The sequence below is a fragment of the Siphateles boraxobius genome, unplaced genomic scaffold (genome assembly GCF_051911475.1).
Source record: "Siphateles boraxobius isolate OS27281-9 unplaced genomic scaffold, OSU_SipBor_1 130, whole genome shotgun sequence".
Taxonomy (NCBI): Eukaryota; Metazoa; Chordata; class Actinopteri; order Cypriniformes; family Leuciscidae; genus Siphateles; species Siphateles boraxobius.
This window is the reverse complement of record NW_027508734.1, coordinates 2,499,258-2,523,105: the sequence shown is the minus strand read 5'-3', so window position 1 is coordinate 2,523,105 and position 23,848 is coordinate 2,499,258. Positions and strand designations below refer to the sequence as shown.

Below are 23,848 nucleotides of genomic sequence, written 5' to 3'. Positions count from 1 at the left end.
CCGAATCTCGGCTACTAGCCTTTAGCCCGCTAGCATTTCACGCGTGGCCTCGCGCCTATCGACCCTCTCATTTTACACCCGTTTGACTGAAAGGATACGGGTTATATCCATCATTTCAGTCCTAAATTAGTAGTGATATTGGTAGTATCACTACTAATTTACTGTTCATCTGTTATAATGGCGAACATATCGGATGTGTGTCTTACGTTACCTCTGAGTGCAGGTGAGGACACATTCGAGCTGTTTTCGGTACGATTGGAGCTGGAGTCGGTGGAGAAGTAGATCCGTGTTCTGCTGGTGAAGCAAGCCGAGCTGCGAGATCGGCGATCAGCGCTTGAAACATCACGCGCCGATGCTCACAAGTCAGTGGTTAGTAACTTTTTGACTCCGACTTCGTCTACTCCGTGCGTTTCTCTGCCCAGGAGGACGCGATCATCTCTGCCTTCACTCACTCCGGCACCGAGGCAACACCATGGACCCTGGGTGATCCAACAGCGGAAGACACGAGCCAGGACCAGACCAAGGACTTCCCCGCCCCTCCCGGTCTTCGAGATCTCCACCCGGAACCGCTTCTCCCCTCTTCGGGAGCCGGAACGTGACGCCGCCGTGATCATCGGCACTTCCATGGTCCGTCATGTCCGTGCTACCTCAGGTAAGCGTAAGGTGCGCACTCACTGCTTTCCTGGTGCTCGTGTTCTTGATGTCGCTGCACAGATTCCCGAGATCCTGAACGGTGACGAGCGCGTCGGAGCTGTTGTGCTACACGCGGGGACGAACGACATCAGGCTGCGGCAGACGGAGGTTCTGAAGAAGGACTACAGAAGCCTGATCGAGACGGTTCGCAGCACATCGCCTGAAGCAACGATCATCGTGTCTGGACCGCTTCACACGTACCGACTAGGACAAGAACGGTTCAGTAGATTATTTGCTCTAAATGAATGGTTAATGTCATGGTGTAATGAACAGAAACTGCTCTTTGTAAATAATTGGAATCTGTTCTGGGAGCGACCTAGGCTCTACCATTCTGATGGCCTGCACCCCAGCAGAATCGGAGCGGCTGTTCTGTCGGACAACATCTCCAAGACGTTACACACCATATGACTAGTAAGTCAAAGTCCAAATCACAGTCTTTGCTGTCCCAACTTAATTGATATAAGTAGTGTAGAACATTATATAGAAACTGTGTCTATTCCTCGCTTAGTGAGGCCAAACAATAAATCTAGTGTAGGATCTAGCAAAAATCTTATTGTAATTAAACCAGAAAATCTAAATATCAGTGAACAAAAACAATTTCTAAAGCTAGGTCTTCTAAACATTAGATCGCTCACACCTAAGGCGGTCATTGTAAATGAAATGGTCACAGATAATAGTTTCGATGTACTTTGCCTTACTGAAACCTGGCTTAAACCAAATGATTATTTCGGTCTAAATGAGTCTACTCCACCAGGATACTGTTATAAGCATGAGCCCCGTCTGATCGGTCGTGGCGGCGGTGTTGCAACAATCTATAGAGATATTCTTAATGTTACTCAGAAAACAGGTCACAGGTTTAATTCGTTTGAAGTACTTGTGCTAAATGTTACGCTCTTAGATGTAAGAAACAAATCCATATTATCTCTAGCCTTGGCTACCCTATATAGACCTCCAGGGCCCTATGCTGACTTCCTAAAAGAGTTTGCATACTTTCTATCAGATCTATTGGTCAATGTCGATAAAGCAATAATTGTTGGAGACTTTAACATACACGTAGATAATACAAATGATGCGTTAGGGGCTGCGTTTACAGATTTATTAAACTCCTTTGGGGTCACGCAAAACGTCAGTGGTCCCACTCATCGTCTAAATCATACACTAGATTTAATTATATGATATGGAACCAATCCAACTGATATAAATATTATACCGCAAAGTGACGATCTCACTGATCATTACATGGTATCTTGCGTAATACGTACTGCTGAAATTTGTCATGTTGCGCCACGTTATCGACCAGGCAGAACAATCCTTCCAACCACTATAGATAGATTCTCAAATAGCTTACCTGATCTATCTCAGCTGCTCAGTGCACCCAAACAAACAGATGAACTAGAGGAAATGACTAGCAGTTTGAACACAATGTTCTCTAGTACACTAGATATTGTTGCACCAATTAGATTAAAAAAGGTTAGAGAGAAAACTAAAGCACCATGGTACAACAGTGCTACGCATGCAATCAAGAGAGAAACTCGTAACTTAGAGCGTAAATGGAAGCAAACTAATTTAGAGGTCTTTAGAATCGCGTGGAAAGACAGTATGTCACGTTATAAAAAGGCTCTAAAAGCAACCAGGGCTGAGCATCTCCGCAAACTAATAGAAAATAACCAAAATAATCCAAGGTTTTTATTCAACACCGTGGCTAGACTAACAAATAAACAAACATCACCAGAGCAAAATATTCCGTTACAATATAGTAGTAATGATTTTATGAATTACTTCAATGAGAAAATAGAAAGCATCCGAAACACAAGTGTAAATATACAATCCTCTATGATGTCTTATGATTCAGCCTCAATTATCGCCCCTCAAGAACAACTACACCGCTTTACAACTATAGGACAGGAAGAGCTAAATAAACTTATCATTGCATCTAAACCAACAAAATGTTTATTAGATCCAATACCCACTAAACTACTGAAAGAAGTGTTACCTGTAGTCGAAGAGCCTCTTCTTAATATTATTAACTCGTCTTTATTTTTGGGTCATGTACCAAAAATATTCAAGCTGGCAGTAATAAAACCTCTCATTAAGAAACCGCAATTAGATCCAAATAACTTAGCAAATTACAGACCCATCTCAAATCTTCCATTTATGTCTAAAATACTAGAAAAAGTTGTGTCCGCTCAATTGTGTTCTTTCTTGCAAGAAAATGATATCTATGAAAAATTCCAGTCGGGATTCAGACCGCATCATAGCACAGAAACTGCGCTAGTTAAAATTACAAATGATTTACATTTAGCTTCTGACCAAGGCTGTATCTCAATACTAGTTCTACTAGATCTTAGCGCTGCGTTCAACACTATAGATCATAAAATACTCTTGGATCGACTACAAAACTACACTGGTGTTCAGGGACAGGCATTAAGCTGGTTTAGATCGTACTTATCAGACCGTTACCATTTTGTCTGTTTAAATGGGGAAAAATCAAAGATAACGCCAGTAGACTATGGAGTGCCGCAAGGATCGGTGTTAGGCCCTCTGCTATTCTCAATATACATGCTGCCACTTGGTAATATTATAAGAAAACATGGAATTAATTTCCACTGTTATGCTGATGACACTCAATTATATATCTCATCACGACCAGATGAAAACACTAACTTATCAAATTGACAGAGTGTCTAAATGATATAAAATGCTGGATGACGTGTAATTTCCTGCTATTAAATTCAGATAAAACGGAGGTACTACTTATTGGTCCAAAAAACTACCCACAAAATCCCTTACAATACAACTTTAATTTAGAAGGATGTCCTGTTACTTTATCCACTACAGTAAAAGACCTGGGTGTTATACTAGACCGCAACTTGACTTTCGAAAATCATATTTCATATATTACAAGAACAGCCTTTTTCCACCTTAGAAACATTGCTAAGCTACGTAACATGCTATCTGTTTCTGATGCAGAAAAGTTAGTTCATGCATTCATGACCTCGAGACTAGATTACTGTAATGCTTTATTAGCTGGTTGTCCTGCATCCTCAATAAACAAGCTACAGTTAGTGCAAAATGCAGCTGCTAGAGTTCTTACTAGATCAAGAAAATATGATCATATAACACCTATTTTATCATCTCTACACTGGTTACCTATTAAGTTACGTATCAATTACAAAGTATTCCTACTGACCTATAAAGCCCTAAATGGTTTAGCTCCTGTGTATTTAACAGACCTTCTATCGCCATACAATCCATCGCGCTCTTTAAGATCACTAAATTCGAGGCTTCTGGTCATTCCTAGGATATCTAAGTCCACTAAAGGAGGGAGGGCGTTCTCGCATTTAGCTCCTAAACTCTGGAATAGCCTTCCTGATATTGTTCGAGACTCAGACTCGCTGTCCCAGTTTAAAACTAGATTAAAGACGCATCTCTTTAACCAAGCATTCACTTAATGCTTAACCTTTAATACTACTGCTGAATCAGTTCGAATGCATTAACATTATGAACATCAGCTAAGCTAATTATTTCCCATCTGCCTTTCTGCTGTTAGCGTCCCGAGGTAAATAGCGTTCGTCAGCTCCAGTTTGTATCCAGCCTCTCACGGAGACTTCAGATGCCCCAACGCCTGTGAAGAGACGACTCGACGCCTGTGAAGAGACGACTCAAAGCCGGCGATTATGTTATGCCATAAATTACTACTTGATTAACTAACTGTATTTTTCTATGTACATTTCCGAAATACACTTTCTGTAAAGCTGCTTTGAGACAATGTGTATTGTGAAAAGCGCTATACAAATAAATTTGAATTTGAATTGAATTGAATTGAATTAACGAGGGCGACTCTCACTAAGAGGCTGATTACATTTGTTTGTATATCAGGAATAAAAGATCAGTGAAACTGCCGAATGCTGTCCTGTTCTTCTCATACCAACCAAAACACAACGCAGAAAAGAGACTAGTTACATTTATAGTACCTGAAACTCTAATATTAAAAACACTTCAATTCAATTTCCAATTCACTATAGCTATTACACTACAATATGTAGTAAATATTATAATATACTACAGTTTACTGAAAATACAAAAGTATACTGCAGTATTTACTACAGTTTATCAATTCATTATAGTTAATACTACAGTATATGCTGTAGTATAAATTAATAAAGTGTAGTAAATACTAAAATATACTACAGAATACAATTTACTGCAGTTTACTATAGTAAATACTAAAGTTTACTACAATATTTTTTCATGTCACATTAAGATGCCAAGCGTTACGTTATTCTCTTGAAGTCTAAAAATAGAAGAAGGACATTGTACTGCTCATTCAGTCAGACTGACGGATAAGGATTATTTGTTGTGTAACGTTATGATTTTAAATTATTTTAAGTGGAACTTCCCCAAACCGGGAGTCCTTCCCATAATCTAAAACATATTAGGCTCATTAGGAAAAAGACGAATATAAATAATTAATTTGCAGAAGTAGCAGTTACACATTAATCTGAAGAGGAATATTCTCATCTTCTGTTTAAATGAGAACTGAAAATGAGAATTAAGTTTTAATACCTCAGTTTACATTTGGGTTTGATTCATTTTTCCATAAAACACTACATTTAATGCAAAACCAAGTAACTTTTCCTCTGCGGTCGCCCTACAGGCGTTGCAAAATACAAAATAATTTAGCCTACCGCCGCCTACTGTCGCACGCGCACACTCGCTGTTTATCCAGCACCGGCTTTGCAATCAACAATGGCCACAGACAAGGTAGAGTATGATGCATTATTTTATGCAAGTATGATGTAACGCTTGCCGTAAAGCAAGTCAAATTAGTAGTTTTCTTATGTCTCATTCGGACTACAGAAACGCGACCCGATCTGCCAATCTTACATAGCGTGGATATATCAGATAAAGGACCGCAAAGCTGTGGCATAAGTGCATTTCACCATGCCACGACTTGATGAACCACTGAAATGATTTTGAAAACATTATTTTAAGGTAAAAATTCTTACTTAGTGTTGCTTTAAATCATGCACGCACACACACACACACACACACACACACAAATAAGTTCAAACCCATTAAAACGTTTCCTTAACCTAACCTGCCACCTGTATGTAATGAAAAAAAACAAAAAAAACATTGTTTTATATAGTAGAATATTTATTGAAATATTTTGAATGAATATTTATTAAAAATAATAATTGGTTATTTTGGTTATAATGAGTTAATCCATTAACATGAAGTGCACATTTCTGACAGCATGCATACATACCTGGCATTTTATAACAGACTATTCAGATGACAGTGACACGTAAGACACACTGGATTGGGAGGGACTTCAGGCTTGTTAAATAAACCAGCATTTCAGTCAAAGCTGATTGTTCAGACACACACTTCACACACTTCAGGTCTTCAGTGAGAGCACAGATTCAGGCCAGCCAGCACCATGGATCCCAGGCGAGTTTAAATTATTGTTGTTGTTTTTTTACAGGAGAATATAATTTTTTAAAAATCTAATTTAAGATAAATAACTCTGGGGTCTTAAGCCTGTAATCTTTTGAATGTTTCATTAATGTTTAATTTAAAAAATAACATTTCATTGATTTAATGTTTTATTTTTTTAAGTTCACCCCGTGGATCTGTTCTCAAAAGCAGCCAAACTCTAAAAAATAATAATATAGTATAATAATATCTAAAAAATTATAATTCAGAGGCTTAGTAAATAACACAGTAATAGCCTACTTAACTTAATAAATTCTCTGAATATCATTTACTTGACGGTTTGAGTTGAACTACCAAAATATTTGACTAAAAATCCAACAGTTCATTTTGTCTAAAATTCACAGATTAATATATATATATATATACCAACCAACCATTTTTATGAAATATATGAAATTTTGTGAAATTTCTATCAAATATTTGAGAATGGAGAATTAATCACCTGTTTCAAGAACCACAAATACTACTTAATTCAAATCAAAATGATTAATATTGTGAACACACTCTTTAGAAATTGAGTTAGTTTACTCAATTAAAACAAAGCACGCCTCCTCCACACTCTGACATGTAGTCTCAACGGTTGAGTGAACGCGGGCTTTTTGAACTCTCTCCAGTCTCCAGAACAGTTCACAGCATCGCAGAATTGGTGCATTTCCTCTGTGAAATTCAGGTGTGTGTATGTTTTATTTGATCTATAAAATCATTACTGTGCTTTAAATCATTTTATTTAATGCCAAACAACATACTTGGATGCAATGTGAGTCACCTAAACAAGTGTTGAAATGCCTGATGCCTTGCATAAAAAACACGACTTTATTCCTAAAGATAATACATATAAATATTTTGGATGATAAAATGTTCTCAGAATTGTGCACTGTTTTGGTTATTGGCAGGTTATTCAATAGCGCAGAATCTTTCGGCTATGAGTGAAACGCAGGACGGTGGTCTGATGTTTGAAATTCCCCCGCAGAGCATCTCGGGCACGAGAACCAGCACTGAAACGGTGGAAATGGGATAACAGATCGGTTGATTACATGGTTGAATTACTTTTTAAATTTTTATTTCTAATATGTTATATGAGTTTAAATGTAGGGAATGTTGTATACATGTTAAAACTGTATAAAATATGCTGCATTGCTACTCGTCGTCGACAATAAAGGCCGATGTCATGTATAACTTTACCTGTGGTTGTGTCGAGTATTTTACAAAGGTTTACAGGAAATTAAAATGAATATTACTTATACTATAAAAGTTAATATTACTCATAAATAAAAACAGTTAATGTTACTCATATTGTTTTTTTAAGTGTTTTCCTCAATAATTTCTACTTAACTTTATTTGTCAATGTACCAAATGCAGTTAGTCAGATCTACTTATTTTTTTTACTTACATTTACTCAGGTCATATGGTATATGAAAATAATTTCTTATGAAAATAATGTTTAAGTGTAAAATTGTTTCACCAAAAAAAAAAAGTTAGTAAATCATTGTAAAAGCTTTTAGAGTGTATTCAACGATTGTCAGGCCAATGTCATGCATACCTGTGTTTGTGTGGTATATATTACAAAGGTTTAGAGTAAATTCAAAGTTAATTATTACTAATACTATAAAAGTTAATATTACTAATAAATAAAAACAGTTCAGATTACACATAAATATTGTTTTTTAAAAGTTTTCCCGAATTATTTGTACAAATTATTTTTTGCTAATGTACCAAATGCAGTTACTCAGATCTGCTTTTTCTTTTTTTTTTACTTACTTTTACTCTGTTTATACGGTAGGCCTATACAGTATGTAATTGATTTCATTGCTTTAAAATGTAATCAATATTTTTAAGTTTAAAATTGTTTCACCCCCCAAAAATGTGTAAATGATAGTAATCAGTATATAAAGCCTTTTTATAAACAATGGCACTTAAATGTGGAATTGATATTTTGCTACAACTATGAAAATGCATATTTTTCTCAGTTACGTATGTAACCCTCGTTCCCTGAAGGAGACGTAGTCGACGTGTCAACTGATTTGGATCATGTTTAGGGAGCCTGTCATCTACGTTAAAATGAGTCAATGCACATTGGCGTTTTTCCAGTTTTCCACACGCACCAGTTGTTTTTTGCTGAGGAGCCGACCGGAGCCCAGAGTCAGCGGTGATCCAGCAATAGTGGCGACAGGACTACGCCTCCGTTCCCTCCTTCAGGGAACGAGGGTTACATACATAACCGAGACGTTCCCTTTCAGCTGCTCACGTTCAACGTAGTTGACGTGTCGACTGATTGGGATCTCAATTAAAACAACACTAGTGCTACCACCTTCCAGTGCCTAGACAAAAGCCTTCTGATCCCCCCGCATTATTGAGGCGGAGATGGGATAAGACTTAGGCCAGGGAAGTCACTGCCGTTCCACAAGACCACTGAGATAGCGTTCCCTTTTTTTGGAAAGGAAGGAATAACCGCAAGAAGCGAAAGGGACAGAGAAAAGCCAGGGCTGGGTCTGCCTCCTCCGGGGCAGCGCTTGCAGGCTCACCACCTGGTCCCATTTAAGGGAGAGGTAGAAACCTAGGGCACATATGCAGGCCAGGGTCTCAGGATACCGTGAGAGTTGGCCGGCCCTGATTCCAGCACGATTCTTTCAACCGAAAATGTGTGCAGGTCTCCTACTCTCTTGATAGAGGCCAAGCAAACAGTATAACTGTTCTCTTAAAAACTCAGCTGCCTCTACAGTCTCTGCAGTGTTGTAGCACGAGACATAAGTCCCAAGAGGGTATAGAGGGGGCACGAGGCAGATTCAGTCTCCTCGCTCCCCTCAGGAACCTTGCGATCAAGGCGTGCAGGCCAGGTGATTGTCACGCAGAGTTTGCCGCTCTGCCACGGCCACCACAGGACTCGGCCGTGAAGCGGTCTTCAAATGGAGGAAGCCGTGCTATTGCAGCTGCGTCTGCCATATTTCTCAGGAGTTTCTGCAAAGTTTCAGTGGGACCCTTTCTCAGTTCTGTTTATCACCAACCAGACACTTTCCTCCTGAGAGAAGTGTTGGACCAAGTCCATCTCCATACCGGAAAAAGAGATTATCAGCCCATAGGCGAGTTTACTCTTGTCCTAGTTGACCTAAAGACCCAAGTGGCTGTGCAGCACTCGAAGGGTAGGACTTTGTACTGACTTCGAACCCTCAAACACTACAAAACACAGGTATGGCCTGTGTTGCGGAAGGATAGAGATCCTAAGTACCGTCCTTCAGGTCGTACGCTGCAGACGGTGGAAATGCTGCTTGGGGATGGAGCATTCTAAAATGTGTCTCTGATTTAGCTACTTGAATGGAAGCTCAAAAAAGGGCCCAAATCAAGACTTGCAGGTCCAAGATTGGCCGTAACATACCACCTTTCTTGGGTACAATGAAGTACGGGCTAGAGATACCGATCTTCATATCGGCTGGAGGGACTGGCTCTATCACATCCTTCGCCAGTAGGAATGCGATGTCCACGCTCCTGCCAGGGGCACATTATCTCAACACCAGGTTGGGAGCATTTTAAGCATCTACGAACCGGGCCAGGGGGACCAGGGGCACCACAGACGTACCCAGGGTGGGGCAGCGAGATGTAGGATAGGGAGTCGGCTCGGAAGGCCCGGTGCAACACTTACATGTCTCCACATGATGGCAGGGGGTGCGTGAGAAGGCGTGACCGTGTCCTCGAACGCACCCAAGTGCCGGCTGGTGATTCCAGAGGGGGATGAGGGGTGAAAGGCTTTGCAGGGCCGCACACCGCCAGTCTGGCTCTCTTGGAACCCAGGGACAGAGGAAATTGCTCTTTCTTTGAAAATGTGGGTTGTTTAAAAATGTCCGTTTTTTTGGGAGCCAGCGGCGGAACAGACACTCCATCCCAGAGTGGCCCTCTCAGGAACGCACTTTAGCCTTCTTCTACGGAAGTTGCCCCAGAAGAAACACTAGAGCAGGGCATGGGAGTAGGGACTCCACCTTCACAAATAAAGGCGAGTCTTGATCTCAACAACGAGATGGTCATATTCCCGCTGTGGGAACATGAATCATCCACAAGAGCTGCTGCAGCCCAAACACGTGATGCAGTAATTGTGACCGTCAGAGGGGGACAGAGCCCTACCGCACCCAGAAACGCACGGATGGAATGGCATCTTGAAAAAGACACAAACGCACGCGTGTTGCTCTTTCAGGAAATGGGACCAGTCACCAGTGCCGGAGCACAAAGAACAGTGAACTGAAACAGTGAAGCACTCACTTCTTTGCCCTCTAACCAACTGTCAACAAACACAAACACAGAGACTAGATGCTGTTAAAACAGCAGTTGAGAGCTCAGAAGCACACGATCACTAGAGCACTCTCACTGTGGAAAGCATAGAAAGCACCAGCACTGGGAGAGTCTTCCAGAAGAACACCGACACACTCGCTCGTTGTATAGACCCCTTTTCAGTTAGTAAACATGGTGACTTTTTTTTGTGGCAGAGCTTAATTGGTGGCTGAACGATCCCTCTGGCCGATCACTAACGTTAGTTTGCAAGTTTTGTTAGCTTGTTTTTTAACAATGACTGGAGAAAATCCTATTTTTCTTAATGTGCAAGGTCACTCACTGTCCAGGACCATGATTGTTATTTGCAAAAGATAATTTTAACTGACGGAACCAGATTGGCTGACCCGTACACACTCACTCAATGGATGGACGATCTGACAGGATTAACGTTAACGCTACCTCCGGTGGAGTGCGACTTCTACACCTACTCGATAGAGAAACCGAGTGTAAAGAGAAACTGAGGGGATATAAATCTTTAGATGCCTATAACTATGTGATGAATGGTCATGTACAAGACTTGTGTGCTACGATCCGCACAAGATGTAAAGAGTGACATTACCTCCTAACCACTGTACTAAATACAGATAAAGCTAATTCTAAAAATCTACGCTAACTTGAAGCTATCCTAACTGATGCAATACTATGCTACTAACTAACTATGCTTCTAGCATTACTACACTAACAACTATGCTAATTAACTACCTAGGCTACACGAAATAACCTAAATAAGTATATAAATGTTACATTTACATTTACATTTAGTCATTTAGCAGACGCTTTTATCCAAAGCGACTTACATTTGAGGATTAAACCAAGCGAGTCATCATGGAGAGGCAAAAACAACGCAAGAAGTGCTCAGAATACCAAGTTCAAACATTGCTCACAGTAGCATAAACCAGACAAGCGAAGATTTCAAGAAAATTGTTGTTTTTTTTGTGTGTTTTTTTCTATGTTAAGTGCTCACGGAAGAGATGAGTTTTCAGTTGTCTTTTGAATGCTGTCAGGGATTCTGCATTCCGGACGAGGGTGGGGAGATCATTCCACCAGCATGGAAACGTGAATGAGAATGTTCTGAACAGTGATTTTGTGCCTCGCTGTGATGGCACCACAAGCCGTCGCTCCTTGGCCGATCGTCGGCTTCTGGTAGGGATGTAGACCCGTAGGAGCGAGTGAAAGTAGGAGGGAGCTGAGCCGGTGGACAATCTGTAAGCAAGTGTCAGCGCCTTGAACTTGATTCGAGCAGCGAGTGGTAGCCAATGCAGGGAGATGAACAGCAGTGTGACGTGGGCTCTTTTGGGCTCGTTGAAGACAAGACGAGCAGCAGCATACTGGATCATTTGTAAGGGTTTAGTTGCACATGATGGAAGACCAGCTAGAAGAGCATTGCAGTAATCAAGCCTAGAAATAACCAGGGCCTGGACAAGAAGTTGTGTTCCATGCTCAGTTAGGAAAGGCCTGATCTTCCTGATGTTGTGCATTGCAAACCTGCATGATCGAGCTGTCTTTGAAATGTGGTCTGTGAAGGTTAGCTGGTCATCAAAGATTACTCCAAGATTTCTGACTGACCTTGATGGGGTGATTGAGGATGAGTCTAGCTGGATAGTGAAGTCGTGCTGTAGAGACGGATTGGCAGGGAGGACGAGAAGCTCAGTCTTTGCCAGATTGAGCTGCAGGTGATGTTCCTTCATCCATGCCGAGATGTCCGCCAGACAGCTAGAGATACGTGCAGCTACTGTGGGATCGTCTGGTTGAAATGAGAGGTAGAGCTGGGTGTCATCAGCATAGCAGTGGTAAGAGAAACCATGTGCCTGTATGATGGGTCCCAGTGATGTGGTGTAAATGGAGAAGAGGAGGGGTCCAAGGACTGACCCCTGGGGAACCCCTGTGGTCAGTCGATGTGCTTTGGATATCTCGCCTCTCCATGCGACCCTGAATGACCTACCTGTGAGATAGGACTCAAACCAGTGGAGGGAAGTTCCAGTGATTCCCAGTGATGAGAGGGTGGACAGAAGGATCTGATGATTCACAGTGTCGAAGGCAGCAGACAGGTCTAGGAGAATGAGAACTGATGATTTGGAAGCAGCTTTAGCGATCCGCAGGGCTTCTGTGACTGAAAGTAATGTGGTCTCGGTCGAATGCCCTTTCTTGAAGCCAGATTGGTTAACATCCAGCTGGTTGTTCAGAGACAGGAAAGATGATACCTGGTTGAAAGCAACTCGTTCAAGTGTTTTTGCAATGAATGGTAGGAGAGAGACAGGTCTGTAATTCTCTAGAAGTGATGTGTTTAATGTTGGTTTTTTAAGCAGTGGGGTTACCCGAGCCTGCTTAAATGCTGTAGGAAAAATGCCAGTATGGAGGGATGAGTTGATGATGTGTGTGAGTGCTTGTAGAAGTGTGGGAGAGATGGCTTGTAGAAGGTGTGAGGGGATGGGGTCTAGAGGGCAGGTGGTAGGATGACTGGAGAGGAGAAGTTTAGATACTTCTTCCTCGGTTAGTGGAGAGAAGGAGGAGAGAAGGTTATTGGCTGTGGGAGAGGTTGGCCTAGGTTCCAGTGTGTGTGGAGGAGAGAACTGACTGCTAATGGTTGTTGTTTTGTTAGTGAAGAAGTTAGCAAAATCATCAGCAGTTAGCGAGGAGGAGGGTGGTGGTGGAGGTGGACAGAGGAGAGAGTTGAATGCCTTGAAAAGTGTTCGTGTGTTAGAGGCGGTGTTGATCTTGTTGTGGAAATATGAAGATTTTGCGGCGTGAACATCAGCAGAAAAGAAAGAGAGCAGAGATTGGTACATACACAGCAAAATCCCCAGTGTTAAATGAACACTCCTGGTGTACATATAGGTCCAACTACAGGGTGTTAAAAATGAACACTGAAGCAGTGTTGAAGTTAATGAGATAATTAAGTGATTAATTAAGTGATGATTGGCCATTAGTGGTGACACCTGATGTTAATAAGCAGAATCATTGAAGGAAAGAGAAACAACAAGAACGGAAAAAAAGAGAAACACAAGAACTACTGACTTCGAGCCTTTACATATTATTGCACTTATTATTACCAGTGTGACTTTATTTCTGTCATACATCTACAAAAGATATTGAGAATCAACAGAAGTTTAGACGGCAATGTTTTATGGAATTTTTCATTTCAAGCCACCATTATGGTGGTCAGTGTTTGTTTTAGTTGGGCTCTTGAACCTTTTTTTTTTTATTGTAAGTTTATCTCTGGCTTCTCCAACATTGTGTTTATAAAGCGCATTTGTTATTGCACGAAAAAACCTGCTAACAATATGTTGTGATGATGACATTATCATCACGTAGTGACCTGATTCACTGATGTCATTCAGAGTCTAAATCCTTGTCTATATGATTGATGTTGCATTTTAGTATTGGTGATTGTAGCCCTGAGATTCTACAGTTTGAGATCCAACAGAAATATGAACAATTTTGAAAAATCTTTTTGCACTTGAGCTGTTGTGTTTAGACACACAAACATCAATAATCAGCATATAAATCACAACAATGGTGACAATAAACAAACTAGTGACACACATCAACTCTGAACATCACAAAACAAGCTATTAAAGTCATAACAAAACAATAGCAAAAAAAAAATAAAGCAAACAGGAAAAACAATGAAAATTACAGGACATTTCAGCTGTATAATTTATTCCTACTGCAATGCATGATGGGAGCCATGGATGCATTTTGATTGGTGGCTCCCATCATGCACTGCAATATGAATCTTGTGTGTGATTGTCACCATTGTTGAGATTCATATGTAGATTCTTGATATCTGTGTGTGATTTTAAAACCTTCAGATTATTAAAGCACTGCTGGAATTAGCTACTTTAATGAATAGAACCTTTGTATAATCAGTTTATAATGCTGGTTGAGTGAATCAGGACACTACAGGATTGTAATTTCATAATTTAAACATAACCATCATGACCTGGGCTGTGTTTCCTAAAAGCATTTTAAGCCTAACTTGATCATAGAACGATTGCAACAAAAGGTCTGTACGATCAAATTAGGCTTACGATGCTTTCGGGAAACACAGCCCATGTCATGTTTTCTCTTGCAGTAACACATGTGCTTTATAAACACAGAGTTGGAGCAGCCAGAGATTAAAATAATGTTAAAAAGCGAAAAAGAGTCCAGAGCCCAACTAAAGCAAACACTGATCGCCATAATGGTGACATGAAACGAAACATTCCATAAAGCATTACCATCTAAACTGCTGTTCAATATAAATAAGATTGTGTGTAGATGTATGACAGAAATACACTGGTAATAATACGTACAATAATGTCTAATGGCTCGAAGTCAGTATTTCTTGTGTTTCTCTTTTTTCTGTTCTTGTTGTTTCTCTTTCCTTCAATGATTCTTCTTATTAACATCAGGTGTCACCACTAATGGCCAATCATCACTTAATTAATCACTAAATTATCTCATTAACTTCAACACTGCTTCAGTGTTCATTTTTAACACCCTGTAGTTGGACCTATATGTACACCAGGAGTGTACATATGTACACTGGGGATTTTGCTGTGTACTCAGGTCAGATGTATCTTTTGATTTGCGCCATTTTCTCTCCATTGCCCTGAGTTTAGTCCGGTGTTCACGAAGAACCTCAGATAACCAGGGGTTAGAGGGGGTAGCGCGTGCTGGCCTGGAGAAGAGAGGGCAGATAGTGTCTAAAGAAGAAGTTAAAGTGGAGCATAAAGTATCCGTTGCGGTATTCACATCTAGAGATGAGAATTGTGAATATGCTAACTAGATGCTAATATACGCTATCCTGATCATTTTCAATACTCGCAATTCCAACTCCTGACTCGCTAAAGTGGTTTTGAAGGAACAATATGTTTTTATACCAGGGGCTGAGGCTATACCAAGGGCGTGGTGAGCTGGTGCCTGCTTGCGTCAAGCAGGGAAACAACTTCCAATAGGAAAATTCAACTGCAGTTGCCACCGTTCAACCTGAAGAGGGCAGCACTAGGCCGTTTTAACACCATATAGTGTAGAATTAAAACACTTTATACCAAATGTCAAAATATTTACTCGAAACAAAGTATAGCACTAATAAAGCACCATTCTTACAGATTATTAAATAAAAAAAATGGTTTTTGGTTTTAGTTACCCTTTAACACTGCCTCAGTTTCATTTCAACACCTTGTAGTTGGACACATATGTACACTGAGGCGTGTTCATTTAACACTGGTGATTTTGCTGTGGTCAAATTAATTGATATAAAACCTCCAACCATTTTTTTCGTCTAAAAGTAACATGACATCATGCCATGAGAAAGTGACTGATCTAGAGGTAAATATGAATGTTTTTTAAATGAAGTTATTCGGATGGAAGTTATTTATTTTGATGGACTTCCTATTATAATAATGTGTCTTAACATGTATATGAACATGTTTAAAATGTCTGTATTTTGATGGGTATTTCTAGCCTTCAATTAATTCAATGCAAATGTTTTTATAAACATTTGCCTCCTTATTTTACAGACAGCCAAATCTTCAACCACGCAGATCAACTCTTATTCATCAAGGTCCTCCGAAACGGTACCGTCTTCACACAGATAGAAAAGTGCTTGATGATAATGGAAAAGTCAGAAAATGGACTTATGGGAAAAAAGACACCAGTAAACAAAACAAAATTGTTCTGCTGGTGGGAGAAACCGGCGCTGGCAAGACGACTCTCATCAACAACATGGTCAACTTCTTACTAGAGGTGAAGTTTGAGGAAGAACTATGGTATGAAATCACAGAAGAAGAAGCCAGAGACCAAGCAGAATCACAAACCTCTGAAATCACCATGTATGAGCTCTTTCCTATAAAGAGTCCCATATCTCTCACCATCATTGATACTCCAGGCTACGGAGACACTAGAGGACTGGAAAAAGATCTGGAGGTTGCTGCAAATTTATCCACACTGTTTCAAAGTAGTGATGGAGTTTGTGAAGTCGAAGCCGTATGTTTTGTGACTCAAGCGTCTAAGAATCGTCTCTCAGACAGACAGCATTACATTATCAGTTCAATTCTGTCTTTGTTTGGAAAAGACATTGTGAACAACATTGTGTTTCTAATCACACACTCTGATGGTCTGCCACCCAAAAACGTCCTCGGCGCCATTAATAAAGCTAGAATCCCCTGCAAACGAGACCACAATAACCAGCCTGTTCATTTCTTATTCAACAACCGGCAGGCTGACATTCGTAATGAACGACACATTAAAGCACAAAGACATGCCTGGGAAGAAAGCATGGATGGCATGAAGCAATTCCTTCAGTCTCTGAATGAAATGAACAAAAGAAGTTTAGAGTTGACTTCAAATGTCCTGATCGAGCGCATTCAATTAGAAGCGTCCATCTGCAACTTAAAGCTGCGATTTCTAGAGAAAGAGCAGAAAAAGGATGAAGTACTTCAGATACAGGAGGCAATTAAACAAAACAAGGAAAAGATTGAGACTTTTAAAAACTTTAACATTAAATTAAAAAAGACTGTCAAAGAGAAGGTGCCCATTGAAAGCGCTTCATGGAAGCACAGGAAGGCGACGACCTGCACCGTCTGTGAGGAAAACTGCCATGAGTTTGACTGCTGGTGGGTTTCGAATCCCAGCAAATGTGAAGTCATGCAAAACGGTCATTGCACCGTGTGCACAGGAAAGTGCCACCACAGCAAACACGTCAAAGAAAACAAGAAATATGTCATCAAATCCTCAGTTGTGATGATGGAATTTGATGAATTTAATAAGGATTATGAAAAAGCTCAAGAAAAAAACAAGAGGTTTTTGTTTATAATGGATTCACTTGAGAAAGATCTGAAAGAGATTGAGGACCAGAAGCAAATTCTTTTGTTCAATGCGTACAACACCATCAAGCATCTGTCTCAGATCGCATTAAAGCCAGACTCGGCCTTCACTCTTCAGCATCTGGACTTCTTCATCCCCAGAGTGAGAGAGGCTGGGAAAAAAGACTGGGTCCGAGAACTGGAGGAAATGAGGAGAATCGCTGAAGCTGAAGAAGCGACTAAAGATGCTCTGAGTTATCTGAAAGCTGGTCTGTCAAAACTTTTCCTTGCTGGGCAATGAACAAATGTAGGGAAGACAAGAGATGAATCAATGTACATTAAGACTTCTTGCAACGAGAAAGTACATAATTCCCTTTAGCATGATAAATAAATGAACAAGAATACTATAATATTTAGAAATTATTTAGGTTAACAAATCAATACATACTCCATGACTTTCTTTAAATGACTAGTCTAATTTTTGGGTACTGGATGATAGATTTTTGTTATTATAAAAGATACAATTTTTGTTTTGATACACAAAGCATTTTGATAAAATGCTTTTCCTTTTGCTTATATTGTTATTTCCTTCATATTATCTGTGTATGAAAATTGTTAAAACTAAAATAAATAAATTTCAGACATCATAAACTTGATATTTTCTTCATTTGATTTCTATTCCAGTCAAAATGTTGAGTCAAGCCAGCCAACGTCTTTAACTTCAGGTTTGTTTCTAAAGGACAAATATCTGCCCTGTAAAATCTTGCTGTAAAAAAACGGCATAATTCTGACAGTAACATACCATTTTCTATTAAAACAGTAATATACCGTAAAAAGCAATGCATTCTGTGTAATATTTGTAATTTTCGAGAAAGTAGCCTACATGAATATACTGTGAATTATCAGCGCTCAAAGTCGACACTCAGAGGATGTGTTCAAAAAGCACACCTTATACCCTCATTCACTATGCCCTACATTTGTTCACTAATATAATCCACTTGAGGGAGATTCAGAGTGAGTGAATTCAGACACTGATGAACACCTACTGTTAACAAGCAGATCACTGAAGGACAGAGACCAGAAGACCAGAAAAAAGGATAAACAGAAACACAAGAACTGCAACTGACTTCCAGCAACACTGAGTGTGAAACTAATTTACAAACCAGTTTGACATTGTTTCAGTCATACATGTACTAAAGTTCTTGTTGATAATTAACAGAGATTGAGATGTTGTTTTATTGAAAATAATTAAATTTGTAGTCTCCATTATGGTGATAAGAGTTTGCTTTAGTTGTACTCTTGACCTTTGACTCTTTATCTTTAGTTTTTCACTGTCTGCTGTAAATGTGAATTCATAAAGCAAGATGTTTTTTTTTTATGGCAAGATGTTGCAGGTGTTTTTGGCTGTTGTGATGATGCCATAAATGTCTTGGACTTGTCTGATTCACTGATCACTTTCTGTGTCTAATCTTTGATTTGATGGGTGTTTTTATTTTGTATTTATTGATTATAGTACTGTGATTCTACAGCATGAGATCCAGCAATGTTTCAGTAATCAGTTATTTTGAAGGATATTGAAATCATATAGAGCATGACATTTGATATTCCTGCATCACTTCAACACACACAGACATCAACAATCAGCATTTGAATCTCAACAATGGTGACAATCAAAAGTTTTGTCACAACCAGTGTTGGGTGTAATTACTTTTCCCTTGCAAAAGGGAATTCTTAAAGGGATTGCTCTTATTTTTTATATAATTTAATTACAGTTACTTTTGACGTAATTGTATTAAATACTGTATAGACTATAAAACAATGATATATAAAACAATCGCCTTTTCTCTTTGTTCATCTGGCTGTTATAACTCAGGTGCAACAGCCAAACACAATCTAGAGTTAATGACTTAAGGGTCAACAGCCCAACTTAAGCAAACACTGATCTCCATAATGGTAACATACCAATTACAATGTTCTCCTTCAGTGATTCTGCTTGTTAACATCAGGTGTCTTCAATAATGCTCAATTGTCACTCAATTAATCACTTAATTATCTCATTAACTTTAGCCCTGCTTCAGTGTTCATTTAACACTCTCTGAGTGTGGACTCATATAAACACTGAGAAGTGTTAATTTCACACTGGGGATTTTGCAGTGTATTAACAGATCAACACAATTGTTAGATTCCAAAGTCATCAGTGAATCAAGCTTTTTCATGATGATTATAAAACCATCAACAGGTAACCATTATAACCTGATCTCATTTCACTTTAGCTTTCTTTGCTGCTACAAATGTGTTTGACTAAACACACTGTCACAACGGCCAAAAAACGACAAAAGATATTTTAAGACTTAAGAGCCCAACTAATGGAAACACTAATCACTATTATGGTGACTTCAAATGAAAAACATTAGACTTAAACCTCTGTTAATTCTCAATAAAAACTTCTGTAGAAGTCTGACAGAAATAAAGTCAGTCTGGTTAGTAATAAGTGAAGCTGGTAATGCTGTTTGTGGAGTTGTTTAATCCTCCTCTGCTGAGATCTTCACAGATTTAATGTTTTCTTTTATCTTCAGGTTATTTCATCTAAGGCTGTGTCTGAAGTCAGTCGTAGTTCTTGTGTTTCTGCTTATCTCTTTTTCTATTCTCTTATGTCCTTCCGTGATTCTGCTTGTTAACAGGCTTATTAAGGTTGAGATGACTCCATATTTAATATACACATATTTTGTGGCTCAGATAAAGTCAATTTCTGGTTTATTTCTTCGCTCTTGGCTGACATGTGGCATTGCTATGGTCTGCTTGTGGCCCAGATCTGGCAAACAGGAGTGGGCCACCCAAGCACCGTCATTCCAAGCTGCATGTGGGCCAGATCCGCATCCCACAAGTGCCAGATGTGGGCCGGATCTGGGCCGAAACAATGTTGCTATCTGGATAGTGCGTGCTTACCGTTTTGAATATCAATCCTGTTAAACACTTTCTTTATTCCACTCCACTCATGTTAATATTTAAATATTTGCCAAGGAACACTCATGTAAGATGACGTAGCATAACAGCAGCCTTCTATCTGTACCGTTTTGACTTCTTTGCTCTCTGTTTTGCTATTATTCTCGTGCACTGACTCGTTCACTAAGCTGAACAGCCAATCAGAGTTCCCTCTTTCACCGACGGCCCGACACCGATTCAACATGTCGAATCGGCTGTTAAAAAGCCGACGAGGACCAATGTTAAATTGTTAAATTGCATGTTGTCTGAAGAGAGAGTAACCCAGCATTGCTGTCAACAATGCAAAACTGTTGCTACTGTTGTCCGGTGCCTAGACTGTGTTCCCTCAAGAAATCAGTTTTTCTATTCAACATGTAACAACGAGATCCACAGAAAAAATGTTTTCCATGATAGAGAAGCTATGTTTGATGTTTTTTTAAAACCTATTCCACCATCATCCTTAGTGGTGGTTGATGAAAGTGGTCAATATCAACTCAGTGAACAAGGTATGTTCAGATAATGTAGTAGGTGTCCTCTGCAGTTTCCTTTAACTGAATATTTTTATTTTGTATTTTTTTTAATTTGTTGAGTAAATGTGTAGACATTACTGATATTACTTTCTGAAATTTGATTTACTGCAGTGTGTATGCTTCCATTTCCTCCACCGATGCAAATCTGTTCCTGTGGTCCAAACCAAGATTTCACAATTATCCCAGGAAAGCAGACTGTTTTGGTGACTATCAACGGTATGTTTTATCACTTCCTTCTACCTTTTTATATCCAACCAGATGAAGTCAAGCATAATAGTGGCTTACTATATGCTTTTGTCCTGTGCTGTACAAATACTGGTATAAATAGTAAACACATGTTTGTTTTAGGGTCCATACAACCTGTGTCTGCCATGTATAAGCTGTCCACTTTGTTCTTCCAAATGGACTCCTGGGATTAGTGACTTGCTTGAATTCAGATACTGGCCAGCAACCACCAGCTGCCAAATGCTGTTCAAGTTTGATCTGTTCATATCATTTGAGCAGATGAAATTAGCCAGCCCAGCTTTATCCCAACAAGCATCAGGATGCTTGATCATCGATCTCTTTGCACTGGTTGGGTAAGGGCTGTTTGAATTCCAGACTTCAAAATGTTTTATTAACCAAAATAATACCATCCTTCTTTCCAGACGGGTAGTATTTGTGGTGATACATTCCACAGAGTCTTTCGGGAGTTTGCCTTCTGCAACTTTAAGAAAGAAGATCTGTGCCTGATGGAGCCCTTTAAATGCCCAGCATGCACACCAGACATGCTGGCTATATCTGCAGACGGTAATAGAAAACATTACCGCTTCAAGAAGTCAAAAGGGTACGTGGAATATTTTTTTTTAATTTTTATTTAGATATAGGGTGGTGCAGTGGTGTTTTTGTGGAGCCCTGCAATAGAGTGGCAGATATGTCCATGCTGCACGTCACCTCTCACCCAGTGCATGATGGGATAGGCACTAGACCCCCCATGCCATTACCCTCTAAAGGAAAAGCAAGTATAGCTATTGGTTGGATGGACTGATAGTTATTTATAGAGAAACTATGCTTCACCTTATTGCTGCAAAAACTAACAATAATTTTGTGGCATCTAAACATATTTCTTCGACACAAAAATGGTGGCTCTAGTCATTATATTAATTATACTTTTATTTGAAATGATGTGTGATTGCTTCACAAACGTAAATGCTTTCACAATTTTAAAAAGTGTTTGAAAGATATAGTACTGTTTTAAACAAGCGTATAATATTACAGTTCTATGACAACAATCTGGTAAATTGTTCAGGAACTTTTTCTCCCTTCTGTAGCTTGAAGACATGAACAACAATAAAGGTGTTATTATTATTATTTTTACTTTAAACAGTATGTTTTTTACTTTTTACTCAAGTTAATGCCAAATTACAGCATTCATTGCCACAGGACAAATACATGCTGATACTCTAAACACAGTGTTCCAGATCAAATGTAGTTCATACAGACTAAAATGTGTGGCACCTTTATGGTTAATTGTCATATTAATTTAGGTGAATGCAGCATTTAATTATGATTGTTATTGTTTTGGCGATAAATTCCTCTCATTTAGGACAGACGAACCATCTCTTTTTGATGGGCTGTTCATCGCACAAGATGCCAAAGTATCTGCGTTTGTTGACCAAATAAGAAGCCAGATGTTAAGTGTAAGGATTTCTTCAACTCTATAACCCTTCTTTTATTTCATTTTATTTTTATTTACATGTAACATATTTTTTCTACTTTCAGAGGACAGGTTATGATGTCGGACCGGCAACATTTACAGCAGGCAGAGAAATATCACAGAAGTCCAGGGCCAAGGTGGATGAAGAGGGCCTTGAAATGGCTGTGTGTAGACATGGACTCTTGCTGCAAGGCTTGAATCACAACCGTGGAGAAATATATACCCAATGTTCCTGCAGAAGGAGCTGGCACAAGCTGCAAATGCAAAATGTTTTTGTATGGACATTGCTTGCAGGTAGATAGCCATTGCCAAATGATAAATTAAGTTTTTACTGATGTTTTACCTTTAATAATACATGCCATGCATGGGAATAACACACATTTTATATATTATGGAATTAGAAAATTTATTTTGGTAACAAGTCACATAGGTCCTGGTTAGTCTCCTTACCAGTTTTGCAAATTTTCCCATTACAGGTAATGGCCTTATTTGGAAAAGATGGCAGAGAAGTTACCTGAGCTCCAACCACTGACCATGATGAAGCCTTTTCTCTCTGTAATGCATGCCAAGGCTCACACTGGCAAATGTGAGGTACAGTGTGCAAGTTAAGTTTACGTTTAAAGTTTTTAGACGTATCATTGCAGCATCAGAAAAAATTAGCTTGATTTTTATCTATGTAAATATGCACGTTTCCAAAAAAAATAGTGCACATTAGTGAAATACTTTAATGCAGTGGTTTTCAAACTTGTCCTGGAGGACCCCAGGACTGCATTGTGTACAGTATGTCTCCCTTATCTGACAAACCCGATTCAGGTCTTGCAGTCTCTACTAATGAGCTGATGAGTTAAATCAAGTGTGACATATAAGTGAGATATACAAAATGTGTAGTGCCGGGGGTCTCAAGGACAAGTTTAAAACCACTTATTTAGTGTGTGTGTCTATATATATATATATATATATATATATATATATATATATATATACACACACACACACACACACACAGCGCTTATGAACTTTTAAAACATAGTTAACATTACACAGCAAAATCCCCAGTGTTAAATTAACACTGAAAAGTGTGAATTATATAAACTCTGAGCAGAGTGTTAAATGAACACTGAAGCAGTGTTAAAGTTAATGAGATAATTAGATCCAACCCCCAATGGGCGGGTTTGAAAGGGTGGGAACTAGTGCTTGTAGTCTTTACAGAAACCCCCCCTTTTTACACTTCCTCAGGAAGTGAAAAGTTAAATAGAGGATTTCTCTCGTCTCAGGGGAAAATGAAAGAGTGTTGCCCGACCATTCAATAGTATGACTGGATTTCTTACAATGGAAATCTTAAT

At 39.2% G+C, this 23,848-nt stretch overlaps 1 protein-coding gene across 1 annotated transcript; it reads left to right on the top strand.

The window, feature by feature from the left end:
- Positions 1-6,059: 6,059 nt before the first annotated feature.
- On the top strand, positions 6,060-17,948 carry LOC143736765 (uncharacterized). Its single transcript, XM_077227459.1, has 2 exons — positions 6,060-6,150; positions 16,014-17,948. The coding sequence occupies exons 1-2, from the start codon at positions 6,140-6,142 to the stop codon at positions 17,596-17,598; spliced, it is 1,596 nt and encodes a 531-aa protein (XP_077083574.1). The 5' UTR covers positions 6,060-6,139; the 3' UTR covers positions 17,599-17,948.
- The last annotated feature ends 5,900 nt before the right edge of the window (positions 17,949-23,848 follow it).